The sequence below is a fragment of the Mustela lutreola genome, chromosome 12 (genome assembly GCF_030435805.1).
Source record: "Mustela lutreola isolate mMusLut2 chromosome 12, mMusLut2.pri, whole genome shotgun sequence".
Classification (NCBI taxonomy): Eukaryota; Metazoa; Chordata; class Mammalia; order Carnivora; family Mustelidae; genus Mustela; species Mustela lutreola.
The window spans coordinates 29,762,609-29,782,197 of NC_081301.1; the positions used below are offsets into that span (position 1 = coordinate 29,762,609).

General features: G+C 41.0%; 1 protein-coding gene across 4 annotated transcripts in view; it reads right to left on the minus strand.

Moving 5' to 3' along the window:
- Positions 1-872: 872 nt before the first annotated feature.
- The window catches only part of RNF20 (ring finger protein 20), a 43,117-nt gene continuing 24,400 nt past the window's right edge, over positions 873-19,589 (minus strand). For all 4 annotated transcript variants that reach the window (XM_059142723.1, XM_059142722.1, XM_059142721.1 and 1 more), the window contains exons 6-20: positions 15,715-15,833; positions 13,859-14,005; positions 13,607-13,684; positions 13,300-13,419; positions 11,792-11,971; positions 10,890-11,025; positions 10,438-10,559; positions 9,949-10,319; positions 8,632-8,749; positions 7,873-8,022; positions 4,495-4,707; positions 3,273-3,398; positions 2,975-3,115; positions 2,206-2,307; positions 873-1,961 (exon numbers count right to left, since the gene is read on the minus strand). In XM_059142723.1, coding sequence (XP_058998706.1) covers positions 1,785-1,961; positions 2,206-2,307; positions 2,975-3,115; positions 3,273-3,398; positions 4,495-4,707; positions 7,873-8,022; positions 8,632-8,749; positions 9,949-10,319; positions 10,438-10,559; positions 10,890-11,025; positions 11,792-11,971; positions 13,300-13,419; positions 13,607-13,684; positions 13,859-14,005; positions 15,715-15,833 — 2,300 coding nt within the window. In that variant the 3' untranslated portion in view covers positions 873-1,784. The remainder of the gene's footprint in view (positions 1,962-2,205; positions 2,308-2,974; positions 3,116-3,272; positions 3,399-4,494; positions 4,708-7,872; positions 8,023-8,631; positions 8,750-9,948; positions 10,320-10,437; positions 10,560-10,889; positions 11,026-11,791; positions 11,972-13,299; positions 13,420-13,606; positions 13,685-13,858; positions 14,006-15,714; positions 15,834-19,589) is intronic.

The following is a 19,589-nucleotide window of genomic DNA, read 5'->3' on the forward strand; positions in this document are numbered from 1 at the left end:
TAAACCTTTAAAAAATTATTTATTTTAGCGAGAGACAGACAGAGTGTGTGGGGGGAGCAAAGGGAAAGGGAGAGAGAATCCTCAAGTAGACTCCCCACTGAGCAAGGAACCTGATGTGGGGCTCCATCCCAGGACCCTGAGATCATGACCTGAGCCGAAATCAAGAGTCAGATGCTTAACCAACTGAGTCACTCAGGTGCTGTGAGGCTGATTTTTTTTTTTTTTTTTTTTTTTTTTTTTTTGGAGGACTGTGTGGTTTCAAAATTCCTTTCAGAATCTGAAAAAAGCTATGAATAACGTACATACAACACAAACAAAATTTTGTATACAATCTGTGGCTATTCCTGAAACCCATTCATTGGCCTCTTCTGTACTAAGAAGCCAGAGTGTCCAAAAATCATCACCCTTTTTGGTAATTATCTCAAAATGTCTCTAAATGCTCTTTATGTTGCTGGGACTTCAGACTAGTTGGGACTAGAGGCTCCCTGCTCTTCCCAACTAGAGGAACTTCCCCTAAATCCAACTTCCCATGAGACTAGTGGTTTTCTGCCACAATATTCCACAGGCTGGGGTGCCTGAGTGGCTCAGTGGGTTAAAGCCTCTGCCTTCGACTCGGGTCATGATCCCAGGGTCCTAGGACCAAGCCCTGAGTCAGGCTCTCTTCTCGGCGGGGAGCCTGCTTCCCTGTGATCTGTCAAATAAACAAATTAAATCTATAAAATAACATACATATATGTGTGTGTGTGTGTGTGTATATTCCACAGGCTGCAGTCCCCCAACGCTAGACAGCTAACTTCCCTAGCCAAGTGTCATGAATAGTAAATAACCAAACCCAAACCACCTACTGCCCAAGAAAAACACAAACACTAAAGCAAACTGAATCCTGCTTTAATTGAAGCTTGGGGAGTATAAAGTCCTACAGAAACATTACAGAGAATCTTCCAGAAAAAAGGGATCACAGCAATCCCTGTGGAGAGGCAGATGAGAGTTAATTCATAGCTCACTAAGGCCTCCCTGTGTCAAGTTTCCAAGTTTCCAAGTTTCAGTCCTGTTCCCCATCCTCTCCAAGCTTGATTTCATTGTAAGATAAAAAGGGCTAATGACTTTGAAATTATTCTGGCCTCAAGAAGTAAGATTTTTTTAATGAGTAGGGCATTTCAAAACTTAAATAACTTCAACATGGAACCCAGCTGACCTTAACAAGTTACTTAGTGAATAGGAAATGAATCATCCTGGACATAATTTCATTAAGGCTTCAAACCATCCAGGAAAAAATAGCACAATTATACCATTTTATAATCCAACTTTACAAAAAGTTTACTACACAAATCAAGAAATATTTGTGCCCACAGAGAGCTTATTTCTAAAAGATCTCCCTCACCCCCCAAAATAGTCATATGTCTCCACTCTTCTTTGTTCCCTTCTCTGTGTCGAAAATACCCATTTATTTCTTCAGGAAGAATGGAAATCCAAAATTATACAGTAAGCCTGAAGAAGAAAATGCTGAGAAATCTAAAAGCAGGAAAGAAAGAAGCTGGTGGGGAAGACAAATGAGGGTTGTTTGTTTCTAATTCATTCCAAAACCCAAGACCTGCCTTTACCAGTCCTTTTCCCTGAAGTCATCTAGCTATTAGAGAGGAGAACCTGGACGTAAAGTCTGTGAAGGAAAGGTCGTTGACAGACAAACTGCCCTTAGGTGACAGTCAAAGAGAGAAGAGGTAGAGGTTTGGTGGTTAATGAAGAAGTGCCTGTCTAGCCATTCCCTCTTCTTCTCTTGGCTTGGCTCAACCAATGTAGATGCGATGGAAATCATTAGCACCAAACGCGGCGTTACACTTGGGACATTTGCGCTGACGGGTGTCATAGCGTGTCTTCACACACTCGAAGCAGAAAACATGGAAACACTTGGTCAGTACAGCATCCTTTTTACGCATGTTGCAACATGGACAGGTTAGGCGTGCCTTAAAAAAAAAAAAGAGAAGTCAGAGTCTGATCGATCATAAGGGTTTAAATGGCTATCATATGGAGGCAAATAAGCAGAAAACCCACTAAGCACGAAGACAAGAGTGTCCCTCCCCACCAAAAGAAACCATCCTCTGGTTCCCTTCATGTAAAGAACTTGAGTATTTATTCTCCCAGGCTATTAGCAGGCCACTTCAGTCCCGAACAAAAAGGACAGGAAGAAATCACTGCAGTTTTCCTAACCTTGTAATCCTTAATCTCCTCCATCAGGATCTCATCACATTTGGGCACATTGTCTGGTTTCTTTGTGGTCTCCAGCTTCCTTCGAAGTCGAGAGATGTCCTCCTGTGGTAAGACCGCAAACCCATTAGACATACATACTCCCCCAGACCTGCCATTTCTGAAGAAAAAAAAAATTGCTCCAACTTGAACTTTCTACTCGGCAAAGAAAGGACTTTCTGTCCTTTCCTGGTCCATTATCTCTTAGGAATGCAGAGAACTGGAATGGCAAATACCTTCTTTGTTCCTAAGCACAAAACCATAATCCTATCACCAAACTCTAGTTGCACCTAACTATTGTCAATGCAGTTCTGTAAAAATACAGTCTAAGAATTAAACAACAACAAAAAAAAAGATGAAAAACTTGATAAACTATTTTAAGGTAATTACTCTCAAGCTGAAGGTAAGAGTAGGTTAAAATAACGTACAGATGTATGGATAAGGCTAGAAAGTCATCATGAGAAACATAGGACATGCCCAAAATAGAAAAATTACAGAACTTTAAAATCCTCTAATTTGATAGTGTTGCTGTATTCCATGCCCACCAGGTGGTAGGCACTATGACAGGCTTTGAGGGGAAAGGCAGTGAGGAAAACAGACTTGGTCTCGTCACACAAAGAACTTATAATCAAGGAGGAGATGACATACATTAGACCAATGATTCCTTCATAACATTTCAGAGCTCAAAAAATACCTGAAAGGTGAAACATAAAGAAAACACAATTGCTCTTGCCTGGGCTCTTTTGAAATTGAACATGTCCTTTTCTTTGGTGACACTGTTCTCCACGATCTCATCCTGAAAATCATGGAGCTTCTTCTGAGCCAACTCCAGTTGCGCTTTGAGGTCATCCGCCAGCTGGGCTGCCTCCATCGCCTAGGCGAGGTGGACAAATAGCGTCAGCTGATCTCTAGGGAGGCAAGACGTTAATCCGGGCCACGGTAGAAAGGGAACCTATCATGTCATCAGTGTCCTCCGTATTTGCTGCTCTGAGACTAGCCGTCACTTCAGATGACAGGGTAAGCTATCCTACCTTGCGTTTATTCATCTCTAAGGCCTGAGTCCTAAGACCCAGCTCCTTCTCCCCCGTGCCGATGTTGCTTTGTAATAGATGCTCCTTCTCTTCCAATTTCCTTACTACCTGTAACTGGGCATCAACCTTTGAAAAAGAAAAATCAGATTTTAACACAAACAGGAAAGAAAAAAACTATTAACTGACTAGGCACTGTTAATCCATAGGCCCACAAAGACTCTGTTAGAAATCTCAAATCATCACTGTCTTTACTGAGGAACCCTTCAAAATATATGCAAGATCACAATACTTAAAAGCTTCCCTTTTCATACCAAAAAAAAGTCATGGTTGATGGCTCAATCAAGAGTTTTAAGAAGCCACTGAAAATTATTTTCCAAGTTGCCAAGAGCAAAAGGAATTACATTTACAGATACTCACCTTCTTCAGCAGTACTAATTTTCAAAGGTTGGCAATTCACACTAGATTAAATTGTAAATTATAGCTCAAACAAAGGCCGTTTCTCTCAGAATGGCTAGAAGTTCTAAAACAGTTTTTTTCTTAAAATTCACACACAGGGACACCTAGGTGGCTCAGTTGGTTAGGCAACTGCCTTCCGCTCAGGTCGTGATCCTAAAGTCCCAGGATTGAGTCCCATATCAGGCTCACTGCTCAGCGGGGAGCCTGCTTCTCCCTTTGACCCTCCTCCCCCTCTCATGCTCTCTCCCATTCTTTCTCTCTCAAATAAATAAATAAAATCTTAAAAAAAAAAAAAAAAGAAAGAAAGAAAAAGGGAATTCATGCACAAAGTGGAGTCAAGAGTCAACATGAAAGGGTACAAAATAAAGTCATACACCCACAGACTCTCATCCCAGCATCCAGAGGTAATCAGGTAATCACTCTGTTTCTCATACAGCCTTCCAGAAATTTGTAAAATACACAGCACAAACACACAAAGATGTACACGTTTTTAACATAAAAGGGATAATAAAATCACTTAATAACATTTTCCATACTAGCAGATCCTTATTTGTTTTAACAGCTAAAGTGTACTTCTTTGCAGGGATGTATAATTTATACAATTATTATATATAATAATTATAATTTATTATGCCAAAAATATAATTTACTTTTCAGGGTTTTTTTCTTATTTTAAAAAATGCCACAATAATCATTCTTTAATGCAGAGTTTCATGTAGAAAGTACCCTACTTCAACAGAATTCTGGCAAGCTCTATTCAAATTACCTGAGTCTTTAGAGTCAAAACCTGGTCAGCCAGCTCCTCCTTCTCTTCTTTAAGTAGCTTGTGGATCTGATTGGACTTGATACGCTCCGACATGAGTTTGAAATTTGCATCATCCTTCTCCCGCAACTGCTGCATTAAACGGATATTCTGCTCCTGCATGTCTTCAAAGGCCTGGCCTGTAACATCCATCTCTGAGAGGAGAGCCTCTTCCTCCTAAAATATGGAGAAAGAACCCTCATTTTAATAGGATCTTCTAACTCCAAATGAGCACTGGAAACTAAATAGGATCTTCTAACTCCAAATGAGCACTGGAAACTAAATTTTCCCAGTGTTAATTCAGAAATAAAGTAACCTGCCGACAGAGACTCGGTTTTAAGCAGCTTAGTTTTGTCACTTAGGTTAGCCCAAGGAATACTAAAGAAGCCCTTATTATCTGAAGACACTGGCACCGATGGTCTGATGCTCAGCTGATCTGTATTCAGGGCTGGTTAGAATAGACAAATCTACACACCAATGTAGCAAATTGCTCAAGTAGCCCTTGATGAAGAGAATTTCTATCACAAAACCTTACATTTTCTCACACTTTTCCACAACTGTAATTACCAAATTTCACTACAGACTTTGCAGCTGTACTGTACAACAATCTGATGAGTGAAAAATAGTACCTAAAAATATTTTTGACTTCTATTTTGTGTTATGAGGAGACTGAACATCTTTTCAGATGTGTAAGAGCCATTGGTATCCTTTTCTGTGAACGAGTCACATCTTTTGCCTATTCCTCTACTAAGGTGTTGGGTTTTCCTTTCTGTCATTTCTGGGGAGTTTTTAAATAATAGCAAGATAAGCTCTTTTGTGCTAAGAGTTAGAAATATTTTCTCCCTGCTTGTCATTTGTCTTTCAGCTTTGCGAATAGTTGTTTCTGCCAGATAGAAGTTTTGTGGGTTTTAAGTTGAAATTATCAATTCTTTTCATATTTTTTAAACTTTTATTAATAGTTAAAAAGGTCTCCACCAGGGCGCGTCTGGGTGGCTCAGTCGTTAAGCGTCTGCCTTCAGCTCAGGTCATGACCCCAGGGTCCTGGGATCGAGCCCCGCATTGGGCTCCCTGCTCAGCGGGAAGCCTGCTTCTTCCTCTCCCATTCCCCTTGCTTGTGTTCCCTCTCTTGCTGTCACTCTCTGTCAAATAAATAAATAGAATCTTTAAAAGAAAAAAATAAAGGTCTCCATCATTCCGACTTATAAAGGAATTTGTTTTCTTCTAATGGATTAAAATTTTTAAAAAATATTTTATTTATTTATTTTATAGAGAGACAGGGAGAGAGGGAACACAAGCAGGGGGAGTGGGAGAGGGAGAAGCAGGCTGCCCGCTGAGCAGGGAGTCCCTAGCAGGGCTCTATCCCAGGACCCTAGGATCATGACCTGAGCTGAAGGCAGATGCTTAACGAATGAGCCACACAGGCACCCCAAATGGATTAGCTTCTTTAATATTACAGCTATAATCCATTTGCAAATTATCCTTGTGCAGAGTGTCTAAGTATATATGCAACTTTTTTCCAATATTAGTATTTCTTTTTGCCCTTCCACATTTAATACTTTTCCTTTTCCCCACTGACTTCAAACTGTACCTTTGGTACATACTAAATACACATGTGTACTCTGGTCTATTTCTGGACTTCCTATTCAGAACTAGCAGTCTATTAATCTCAAGCTATCTTACCTCCTGAAACTTCCTGTTTTTATACCTGGTTGAGATAGGAACTGCCACTGCTCTTCTTGTTCGGTTTTATTGGCTATTCTTGTGTGCTTTTCCATATGTACTGTAAAATTGGTCTTAGTGGGCGCCTGGGTGGCTCAGTGGGTTAAGCCGCTGCCTTCGGCTCAGGTCATGATCCCAGGGTCCTGAGATCGAGTCCCGCATCGGGCTCTCTGCTCAGCAGGGAGCCTGCTTCCTCTTCACTCTCTGCCTGCCTCTCTGCCTGCTTGTGATCTCTCTCTGTCAAATAAATAAATAAAATCTTTTTAAAAATAAATAAATAAATAAATAGAATTGGTCTTAGTGCCAAAATCAACAAAACCAAAAATCAGTATTTGTATTGGGATAATACTAAATTTATAATGTCGCTCCACTTCTTACTAGAACCTATAGTAGGACCATTTCCTGATAATTTTTATTTTTTTATTTTTCTTAAAGATTTTATTTACTCATGCAGGGGGAGAGTGCACACGTGCACAAGAGGGGGGCAGGACAAAGGCAGAGGGACAAGCAGATTCCCCACAGTGAGAGGAGCCCAATTCGGGGCTTGATCCCATGACCATGGGATCAGGCCCTGAGTCGAAGTCAGATGCTTAACCAACTGAGCCACCCAAACACCCCGATAATTATTACATTTTTAAAAAGAGCAAGAGGAGTGCCTGGGTGGCTCAGTCGTCTGCCTTTGGCTCAGGCCATGATCCCAGAGTTCTGGGATCGAGTCCCACATCAGGCTCCCTCCTCAGCAGAAGCCTGCTTCTCCCTCTCCCACTCCCCCTGCTTGTATTCCCTCTCTCGCTGTCTCTCTCTGTGTCAAATAAATAAGTAATATCTTTAAAAATGAAAAAAAGAAAGAGCAAGAAAGAGAAAATTGGAAACCACCAGATTTAAGAAAAGCCAAAATCCCACTTTTTTATCAAAGAAATGTATATAGGTTCTAATAAAGTTCCTCTTTTCAAGGTACTTAATCTAAAACTCCTTCACTTTGCCATTTTGTTATTTCTTAGATACAGTGAACATATATAGTTTTTCCATTTCTGGTATCTTTATTATTGAACATTCAAAGTTAATAAAACACACTGGGACTTAAAAATAAAGAAATATATGTTCGTTGTGAGAAGAAAAAATCTCTACAGTTACGTGACCTCAAAACAGCCACAGTTAACATACTAGTTATTTATTTATAACCTGTTTGGGGGCACGTTATTTGTGATCATAATGCATATAAAACCATACACACACACACGTATATATGTGTGTATGTGTGTATATATGTATATATGTATGTATATATGTAAAGACACACACATTTTTTTTTCATTTAGACTCACTATATCCCTGATTCCAGATCAGCAGAGGAAGGGTAGACACCTCAATAAACAACAACTGGCTACCCTTTTGAAAAAAAAAGGAAGAAGTAAAAATTTAAAAATTTGCCTCACAAATACGTTAAACAAAATAATAAAGAATGAAAGATTTCAGTATAGAAACAAACGTACATATAGGAGTAAAACATATTCACAGAAAGAAAAAGACTGGACTAAAAGAGCATACTGCACTGTCAATAACTTACTTGTCAAGTAACATGTACTTTTTAAAAACCTAGCTACGCAAAGAGAGTGTGCCCACCTGCTTGGCCATGGCCAGCTTCTTCTGCAGGTACTCTATCTGCTCCTCAACGGCCCGGATCTTCCTCAAGGCATCCTCATCAGCCATTTTCTTGTTCTCCTTTTTCTCCTTATCCTCTAGATCCTTGAGTCTTTGCCTTAGATCTTCCAACTAGAGAAGGTAAGGAATCACACACACAAGAAGAAAAAGATATAATACAATTTCAAGAATCAACTGATCCTGCACAGATGGAGGGCCCACAACACCAAAGCACCCTCACAGAATTCGAAAGGGAGAGAACGCTATACTGGCAGGGCACATCACAACACTGCTGTCACTTCCCTCCATTCCCACATGACACACTCGTATGAGGAATGCTGGTGACGAGTGCACACGCACCTCTCCTTAGGATAGTGGTTCTTACCCTTGTTTTTAAGGCCCCCAAATTTTAAGAGAATAAGACATTCTTCCCAAAAGTAATCTGAAACGTAACTCACTGTGTAACAGTGATTTATGGGAAAAGCATTAATAGAAAAGAGAGAAGAAAAAGTCTGAAAAGGTTACTCCGATTCCCAGAAATTGTGATATACCTTACCACATAGTACAGAATACAGAAATCTGTTTTATTTTAGATGGTCTCTGAAAGGGATGAAAATGCTGCTAAGTTTTAAATGCTAACTTTAACGATGAAGAAAGAAACTACATTCTTCAGAAATGTGAAGGAAAATCCCACAAATGCAGACTATAACCAGAATGACAGGTAATGGCAGACTAGATTACCTCTGCCTTAGACTTCTTCTCAGCTGCCATCAGCTGAACTTTGTCTCTCTGTTCCTTCGGGGCAGAGCGGTACATATCTAGCAATAGTTTCATCTCCTTTTGGCTCTCTTGTGCCTTCCTATGATGAGGATGGTAGAGGGAAGTGAAGGTGTAATGAGAAAACACAGGACATCAGAGCAAGGGAATTTAGAATTGAGCAAAATAATTTACAACCGTTCCATGTACACCTTACATCACAGCTCTGAAAGATAATACTCCTCACGGACCATCAGGAAACTTGTGGATACACTCGGAAACTACAAGAAAAGCAAGCTCACTAATGGAATCATTTCTCCCTTCAGACTAAGTTCTCCAACATAAAGTTCTAAAATAAACACCTGTGGCCCTACTTAAAGAGGCAAAATTCTAGGGCCCCACTCTTAGAAACCGAGATAGGTCTGTAATGGGGTCCAGGAATGTATTTTAAATAAGTCACCCAGATAATTCTGATACTATACTTGAAAAAAGTATTTGCCTTAAAGAGATCAAGAGGAAGGAATAGAAAAAAAGGGAGAAAACTAGAATCGATAGTGGAGTGATGAGCCATCAGCTGCAGACTGAAACTTCACCTCCTCCCAAATTATCTAACCTCTTAACTATACTTTTATATACCAAAGAAACTCAAATGTTTTGAGCATAGTTGTCCTTCAAATCCAAGTATCAATAAAGGCACAACCACAACCAATGGTAAGCAAGTTGTAACCAGTTCTAATGGTTATGCAGAAAGACAAGGGGCAGAAATGTGATGTTATGTTGGTGTTTCATTTAGGACAGGTCTGTCTTACCATGTCAATGCCTGCAGGAATAAACCCAAGACATCTCTTAACGTGATCTGATACATACACAAACTAGTTAACTGTCGGGTAAATAGACCAACATTGTTCAAGTTAGAGTGATACGAACTCTATCCATTATGATTTAAATTACAGTTGATGCCAGCAATCTGCCAGCAGTTAATTTCAATAATTCTCATGAGTATCGCTTAAGTCATAACACCATGTCCTGTAATTTGGATTCATGAAGAATAAGGCTGCAAGTGCAGGGCTCACCGAGCCCTGACCACCGAGCCAGATGCCACACTAGTCCACGCAAGCCATTTTGACTGCACACTTGATTAAGAATTGAGAGCACAATTAATTGTACATTTAGATACACCTGAGATACCATGACAGCCTGTAAGTCACGCCATCCACCAAACATTGCGCGCATGATGTCCTAACCTCAGCTTGAGTCAGAAGCAGTTACTCTAGAAACAGTTACTCTAAAGTCTGCTCTTACTTCAGTTCAATCTTCAACTGTTTGATAACTTCTGCTTCCTTTTTCCTCCCATCGTCATGTTTCCCTTTCTCTTTATCCTTAGCAGAGTCTCTTTCCTTCTCTGACTCTTTCAGTTTCTGCTTCTCTCGTTCCCTTTCCTTTTCCTTCTCCCGCTCTCTTTCTCGCTCCCTCTCTTTCTCCCTCCTTTCTCGCTCTCGTTCTTCCTCGTCCCGTTTGGACTTGATTTCACTGGCTTCCTCCTGAGATGCCTTTGCTGCGGAGGACTGGGCAGCTAAGTCCTCGGAATCTTGCTTCAGCTCCACGGGCTCGTCCTTCGGGTCCTCAGTACTGGACTGAGACTGCAGGAGGGCGGTGCCGCTGCGCAGACGTGTCTGGGGGACGAAGAGGGAAGCAAGCGTGTGACTGACGGCAACCAGCCCACTCGGCTCCCTCAAAACCAGCCGTGCACACAGAACAGCTGTTCGCACTTATCTGACCCCTCCTGGTTACCTTGTTCAGGTCAGACTGGGCTTCTCTCAGTTTCCGCTTGTACCTCAGGACCTCGCCTTTCAGCTGGTGGTTGTGATTCTGGAGGCTGCTGATGAGGTGGCGCATCTCCCGGTTGATGGGGCCTGAAATACAGCAGCAGCAATGTTAGGAAGAACTGTGACAAGGGCAAAGGCACAAGAAGACAAAGTGCAGAACACATCAGGGCCCTCTGAGAAACAGGGGAAATTACCAGAGGACCTCCTCCTAAGAAGAAAACAAAACTGGCCAATCTGAATTGAAAAACAAACACCCAGGCTGTGAGCCAGAATGAATCCCAGGGTTTGATTAAGGGTCTTTAAGACATCTGAGCTCCACTTAACACTGTCAGATCCAGATAGACTACACTATGTTGCTGAAGGAACTTTAAGGAAGCTTGCCTTGCAAGCTGCGAGGCGGAGTGAGAATACTCATACCTGCTTGTTCATTGGCGGCCAGCGTCTGCTCAAATTCTATCCTCAGCATCTCGTACTCCTTGCGGACCTGGGCCAGCGTATCTTCCAGCTGGATCACTTCAGTCCGCAGCTTCTTATGAAGACTAACCTCATCTCTCTACGCACAAAAAAGGGAACCAATCAAAAACTCTTATCCAAATGTGGAAACATCATCATGTTCTATTAATATGTTTCCTAATTTTGACCTGTAAGGATCTAAGAAGAAAAAAAAGTGAAACACTAAGAGGGATTACTCTGAAAAGTTCCCACTCAATCGATATTTAATGAGCACCAGGCAGCTACAAAAACTGATCTGAGAACTGGAAGGCTATTACAGAAATGAGGGAAATAGCCCCTACCTGCGAGAATGTTATAATTTACAAGGAATACCAAACAATAAAACAGAAGGTAAATGTATGTATATACGTAAGGTAAGACATATTAAATTCAATTCATTTGTCAGACATACAGTAAAAGACCAACTATGACAACAAATATTATCTTAAGGACTATGGAAGGTATGCAGTTGAACACATGAATGCAAGTTTTTGCCTTTAAAAAAACGTATTTACATTTGCCCCAACACGCTATAATGGCTTATAAATGGCACTATTCTTGCCACAGAAAATCAGGTGCTCTGTCTCCTTTATCACTGTCTCTTTTGGGTACGTGTCTGTTGTCCCACACCACAATCTAATGGTCACTACTCACCCCGCCAGACTCTCTGATCCCAAATGGCGGGATGCCCGCCATCCAGCAGAATAAAGACCTACGGCCACTCCATACATACTTGCTAAAGAGCAATAATCACTCACGAGAGGGTAAAATTATAAAATTTATGAGGCAGAAAAGCTTATATACAGAAGACAAAGTGAGGCTATTACCTCAATGAGTTCAACTTGGCGCTGGTGGGTCCCCCTGGTGCCATGAAGCAGCGTCCGAGCCTCATCCAAATGTGCTTTCAACTGCAGACTCTCGTTGTACAGGACGGAGAACTGCGACTGCATACAGCGGTACTCTGGGGTCTCCTTAACCGCCTCCTCCACCGCGCTCCGCAGTTCCACCTGAGGAGGGCCCAAAAGCCAGTCAGAAGCAGAAGCTAGCGTCTGCGCCCTGGATGCCAGATAGGAAATAAAATCTTAAACTCAATGATGTCCTGTGCAGTTGAGACAAGCTTTTTGCTTGATTTTTGTTTTTTAAGATTTTATTTGTCAGAGAGAGAGAGAACATGCAAGAACACACATTCAGCGGTAGCAGCAGGCAGAGGGAGAAGCCAGCTCCCCAGTGAACAGGAGCCAGATGAGGGACTTGATCCCAGGACCCTGGGATCATAATCTGAGCCAAAGGCAGGCACTTAACCAACTAAGCCACCCATCTTCCTTACAAAGATTATGAATTGTATTTGCCCACCCTTCTAGTTCTGTAAACTCTCTATCAAATTAAATCTGACCAGCCAAGAGGTGACAGCAGGTACCTGTGTTCTCCACCCAAGAACTGTTTTAATTGACATGTATTTTACATTATATATCAACCTACACCAATGACACTAGAAGATGCCTATGAAATTTGTCAGACCTGGGAACACAGAAGAACCCTATGAAATTTGTCAGGATGTTTAATTCTTAAAACACAGTTGAGGAACCCCATCACTAACTTGTTCTTTTTATTAACAGTCACAGAGAAATAGATTTTCAATACTGGATTAAAGACAGTTATGCTTCTCTTAAGCAATGGCTTGCTTTAATTCTCCACTTTAACTGATTTAACTCAGGTTGGTTTTGTTTTGTTTTGTTTTTCAGTTTGAACATCTTTATTTACCTAGAAACATGAAATTATAAAAGACATGCAGCTATGACTGAAAAGGGGGCAGGAAGCCTTTCAGGATCTATTTTCTTCCCGGCCCCCAAAAACGTGGGGAGAGAAAAATTCTAACAGGCAGGTTTGAAAACCAACAGGAACCATCACTGATCATGTTTCTTTCTCTGATCTGGCAGCTAGGAACAGAAGAGCCAAATTCTGTGACCCACATTTGGCAATTATGGACACTAAGTAGCCTGCCTGCTACAAGATGTATGTGCTCCTTGCACAGAACTTGTACACGAGCCCCGTTTTTTTTTTAATCCATTTTGGATCATCACCCCAGTTTACCCTACTCATTTTTCTCAACAATTCCTAAGTTAGAGCACCTTGATTCAGTCTACATATTTCTTTATAGGTTGTCTTAGATACTTTTCAGAACAAGGTACAGTATAACTAACAAATAAATAAATAGACATACCAACAAAACCCACATTTTTCTTTTCCCTCGTAAGTTCTGAGGGCCAACCAGTATGTATGTGAATTGATCAGCGAAAAGTTTCATTTTACGGCCCTTCAGAAAGGTGACTCCTACCTTCAGCTTCTCATTTTGGGTGGTGACCTCCTCCAGGTCTTGCCGAAGTTTCTCCAGCTCACAGTGACGGTTCTGAGCCAGCTCTTTGTTCTCCTCAAGCTCTGCATTCATTTCCTCAAACTGGAGAGAAAAAGGAAAATAGCAAAATGAGCAAAAAGAATTTTTATATCATTCCCAGTCCTAAGCTTCCACCTTCACCTTCCCATTCTTCTAGCCCAACCCCACTCTGCCACTTGTGAACTCCTTACCAAGCACGACAGCTGACACGAGGTCACAAACGTATCCCGAGTTGAGTCGCGCATCTTACCTTCCGGGCATTGATAGTGATCGTGCCGCCATAGAGACTGCTCCCTGCTCCGTATACCTTATAGCCTTTCGAATTCACCTATAGGAAGGACAAAGATTTTAGTGAGAGGAGACCCTAAAATTTTATTCTGACAACCAAAGTACTTTCAAGAGTCCATTTTGTTCCCAGGTACTACTACCTGGGTCCATCCTTTCTGAGTAGACTCTTTAAAAATGAATCTAGTCTCTAAACTGTAAATGAAAAAGCACTTGCCCGCTCCAGAACTTCTGCTAAGTGGCGGTTGAGTCGCTGTTCCCTCTTTCGAATTTTGTCAATATCCCACTGCAGGTCATCAATCATGGACTCAAGGACAGACACTCGTGACTCAGCTGTCTCCACTTTACTCTGCAACTTAGAGAACTACAACCCAAAGACAGGTATCCAGAAAAAGAAAGCCAAAAAAAAAAACCCAAGTTAGAAAAGCAATACCTCCCATCACTACCTTACATCCCAAATCTCACAAAATTAACCCCTGCTTATGCAACATTATAGGCAAAATTAAATTGGAGCTGCTTCACCTTCTTCCCAATGCATGAATATAAAAATGAAATCATGAAAACTCTAATTACAAAACTGTTAAATGTTCACATTAATATATACCCTTTGTGTTGGTTTTAAAAAATGGTCCCCAAAGTCTTTGGCAGTGGTGGCACTGGCTCTCCTCTTGAATCTGGGTTAAGTTCAGTGACCCGGTGGAAATGATGCTACGCAACTTTGAGGCTATGTCTGAAAGGCCATGCAGGTTCTGCCTGCTGTTCTTGGAACATTCATTCTCTGGAAGAAGCCAGGTGGCATGTAAGAAGCCCATCCCTGACACTGCCACGTTGGCGCAGCAACATGCAGGCTTTCCAGGGGACGACCCACCACTGTGAGCTCCCCACCAGCTGACAGATAACATCAACCGTCAGCCACGAGAGCCACGGTGGACGTCAGCTCAGCTGAGCAAAGCAATGTCTCTCTCCAGCTTAGTAATGCTACACGAGATTTGGGAAAGGGCCAGAAGACGTGAACCTTCTCATCTTTGTCACACCTAATTTATGTCTCAAACATTAAAAAAAGTTATTTTATTTTTCTACTATACCCCAATTGATTCAGAAGCACTGCTATCCTCTACTATGCATATATTTTAAGGCTAATGAGAATCCACATGTATTAACAAACTTCCCAGATGATTCTCATGCAAACAGCCAGCACGGACCTTGGCACTTGAGTTTACAAAGTAAGAGCATAAAGAAGAACATGGGCTTTAAAGTAAAACACACCTACATCCAAATTACAGTTCAATCACTTGCTGGCTCTATGTTCAGACCAGTTACTAACCTCTTTGAATTTGTTCCCTTAGCAGTAAGATGGCAACTGCTTGACCATCAGAGAAGATACTAAAGTACTGAAGTGCTACGCACTAAGGAGATGGTAACTACTAACTTACCAATAAGCACAGGGTATGGGCGGCCAAACTAAAATACATCAAATTTCAACACAATATCCTTTCAACTAAACTGAAATGATAATCAGGGGTGTCAGAAAAAATCTTAAGGGCCTATTATCATTTTATCTCAATCACTGTATATAAATAAATGAATACCCAAATCCTGATGCGGTTTGGTCACAGCACTATTGATGCCCAAATCTGGATGGAAAACACACATTCCTCAAGTTCCCAGCCCATCATCGATACAGTAGTTCCTACTGACCCATTCTCAGATGAATTTCTACCAACCCATCCCTCAGTAACATAGTACGTGATATTTTATATCTGGGGTATTATTTGATTGCTGTTGTTGCACAAAACCCCACATGATGGTATTTCTTCCTAAAAACTAACATCGTAAAGTTGTCTATTCAACAGAGGCACAAGTCTAGGAAAAGCATTCGATTTTTTTTTTCCCTTAATCTTTCCTCAGATTTCGATTTCTCAGATCTGGCTGTTCACACCCACCCTGCATGCTCTTTAATATTAAAATAGGCTTTCAAAATACAGCCAGATGATCCTCAAAGCACTCAAAATGCTAAATCAATGTCTGCCGCAGGCCACAAGAAAGTACCATCTCTTCTTTCAGGTCAAGTACCTCCTGAGACATGGTGCGATGCTTCTCCTGAAGTAGGTCTGTCAGTTCCTGTAGCCTCATGTTCTCCTGGGCGAGAAAGGAATTCAGCTCCTGCACCGCCTCCTCCACGATCAGATTATCTGAGGGAGCAGAACCGCACTTCAGTTTAATATCTATAGTGTCATATTTTAAAAGTGCGCCTCCCACCAAATATTAACATGCATGTCACTTTATTTTCCTGAAAACCTTCAAGAAGTAGGTTGGTTTTTATTATCTTCACATGACTGATTAAGTACCCAGCCCTTAGATGACCTGCTTAAAGAAATGAGCCAAATTTGTGCTTCAGTAGAGGATGACACAGAGCCAAAGTCCCCTAACTCTCATCCCTTTCTACAAAGTCAAAATGCTGTGAGAAAAGAAATGGAGGTTCTGTTACTTTATTCGGATAAGACACAATCACCTAAAAAACTGCATTTTAGAATTGTAGACAAGATAGAGGTATCTCTCATCAGTGACAGTCTTCATAGCAATAAAATTCTATTTCATAAGGCTATCACAAATTCCTACTATTCACTAACACCAACATGCAGCATCTCTCTGTTGAGAGCAGGGGGAGCAAAGGGCAGAAATTTCCTGACTCAAATGAGCACCCATAAAATCACAAAGAATGAAGGTAAGAGCCTTGAATCACTTAACATAGTCCAGAATACGATGCTAGGGGCACTCCTGAAGCGCAAAAGCCAAAATGTACACTACAATTTACAAAGAAGGTAGATAAATATACAGAACTTATTATACCAAGTAAATATGTTTAAAATTAGAGTCACAAATATAAATGCTCAAATCCAAATGTTAGCAAGTGAAATCAGATACTCTTCAGGATATACAGTGCCCTGTAGAGACAAGTTACCAGAAGGGAAAACTGTGGGCTTTCCTCCTACCCTCTGGCATGTGGTGGAGAAACACCATACACAACAGGCTGGCCATGTGGTGGGTTTTGTGGTTTTCAACCAGGACTGCCTGTAGAATTACTTGTGGGACTTTTAAGATTAGACAATTCCCTAGGACCCATCCCACACCTACTAAATAAGAATACCCACAGGTAGGGCCAAAAAACATATGCTCCAAAAGCTCTTAAAGTGATTCATAACCCAAGTTAAGAACTGGGAGCTGAATTTTTGTCCTTTTAATATCCTGAGATACTCAGAATGAGTCCTACAATATATTAAGAGCTCAATAAATACTTACTGAATTAATAAACAAGCTGATAAATCCAATTCTTTTGAATTCAAGGATAAAATAAACATGGGGGGGGGGGGTGAACTGCCAAAAAGGTATAGTTGATGCTATAATTCATTCTTTATAGATCTTTATCTTTTAGCAAGTTCAGCTTATCTACAGCAATTGCCTTTTATGCTATAAAAAATAACTCAGTGATTTGTAACTTATAATTAACGTTTTTATTTGAACTTAAACTCTAACTTTAAAGCGCATGCCATCAAAAATAATTTTAAAATACTGTTCAGTATACTACCCATTTCAGTTCATTTTTAAAGGTACCAGTTATTTTACTTGATATTCATTTATAAAATCAAGTTTAACACTGGCATAATCTCTGCAATGGCATATTACCTGCATATAATATGCATACCAGTATGTACCATGATACGCACGGTTCATCCATGTGGCATATTATAGGATTTAACCACACCATCCAACTGTTCTAGTACAGTCAATGGAGAAAGTATTAACACCCAGCTCAGTTTACATTAGGTGACAGGGAGGATTTATAGCCACTCATTCATCATAACTAAGCACGCACTAGATAGCAGATACAGTGCTAGACACTGGAGAAATGAAGAGTGAGCCAAGGCACTGCACCAGGAGACAGAACCCACAAGAGGATATAACATATGAATAAAAAAGCCTGGGAGGACATGAACCACACTCTTCTTACAAAATGATCATTTTGGAGAAGTAGGAGGGGAGGGCTGCTAGAGTCCACTTGTACGTATTTCTGATTAGTGTATTCCAAAACTGGTATCTAAATAATAAAGTACACTAATATGCAAATACATTATTGGAAAAGCAAAAGAAACCCTTTCCCATCAAATTTTCACAAGGTATTTTACATCCCTCACCTTTTAATTCTGTTGACAATTTAGCCAAGTAGCCTTAAAAAAAAAATTAAGAGTAGGGGCGCCTGAGGGGCTTAGTTGGTTAAGGGTCTGCCTTAGGCTCAGATTCCTGGGACTGAGCACTGCATCAGGATCCCTGCTCAGCGGGTAACCTGCTTCTCCTCTCCCTCCCACTCTGCTTGTGCTTGCTCTCTTGATCTCTCTTGCTCACTCGCCCTTTCTCTCAAAAATAGCTTTTTTTTTTTTTTTAAGATTTTATTTATTTATTTATTTGACAGGCAGAAATCACAAGTAGGCAGAGAGGCAGGCAGAGAGAGAGAAGAAGCAGGCTCCCTGCTGAGCAGAGAGCCTGATGCGGGGCTCGATCCCAGGACCCTGGGATCACGACCTGAGCCGAAGGCAAAGGCTTTAACCTGCTGAGCCATCCAGGCGCCCCTCAAATAAATCTTAAAAAAAAAAATTACAGAGGGCACCTGGGTGGCTCAGTTAAGCATCTGCCTTTTGCTCAAGGTCATGATTCTGGAGTCCCAAGATCAAGTCCTGTATTGGGCTCCCAACTCAGCAGGGAGTCTGCTTCTCCTTCTGACCCTTCCCCCTCTCATGTTCTCTCTCACTCTCTCTCAAATAAATAAAATCTTAAAATAATAATAATAATAATTTAAAAATTCTTATTTGCCTGCCCAATGGTTCATTACATTCAACATATTACTATCAGAAACAAAAGGTTAAACATCTTTTTTTTTTTTTTTTAAAGTAGTCTCCGGGATGAATGTGGGACTTGAACTCACAACCCTAAGATCAAGAGTCACATGCTCTAAGCCAGCCAGGCACCCCAAAAGGCTAAGCATCTTAACAATCACAGAAATTATGCTATTACAACTAGAGCATGATTATTAAAAATGTGAATTCAGGGCATTTAAGAAGATGCAACCTGGCTACACAAATACTTTACTATATAACGTACAATTTTAAGTTTCTCCATTAACACTAACTAGTAATATAATTATTTCAAATAGATACTTCTCCATTCATATAATATTTTCTTTTATCTTTTTATTTTTTTTGAGGGGGGAGGGGAGAAGAGAGGGAGCAAAAGAATCTTAAGCACATGGAGCCCATTGCAGGGCTCAGTCTCATGACCCTAAGATCAATACCTGAGCCAGAATCAAGATTTGGGACGCTTACCAACTGAGCTGCCCAGCCACCCCTCTTTTATCTTTTTAAACACAGAGACCATCTAACAACTCTAAAACCTGAGCCAACTCTTTTCAAAAATATTAGAGATGGGGTGCCTGGGTGGCTCAGTGGTTTCAAGCCTCTGCCTTCCGTTCAGGTCATGATCCCAGGGTCCTGGGATTGAGCCCCACATTGGGCTCTCTGCTCAGGAGGGAGCCTGCTTCCTCCTCTCTCTCTGCCTCCCTCTCTGCCTACTTGTGATCTCTGTCAAATAAGTAAATAAAATCTTTTTAAAAAAAAAATTAGAGATAACAAATAAATAAAAAACAAGAACATATCAAAACTGACTCTTTGGGGGCACGCCTGGGTGGTCATTCAGTTAAGTGTCTGACTCCTGATTTTGGCTCAGGTTATTATCTCAGGGTCGTGACATTGAGTCCTGGGTTGGGTTCCACGCTGGGCATGGAGCCTGCTTAAGATTCTCTCCCTCTCCCTCTGCCCATCCCACCCCCCTGCCCCACACTCTCTCTCTCTCTCTCAAATAAATAATTATCTTTACGGGCACCTGGGTGGCTCAGTTGG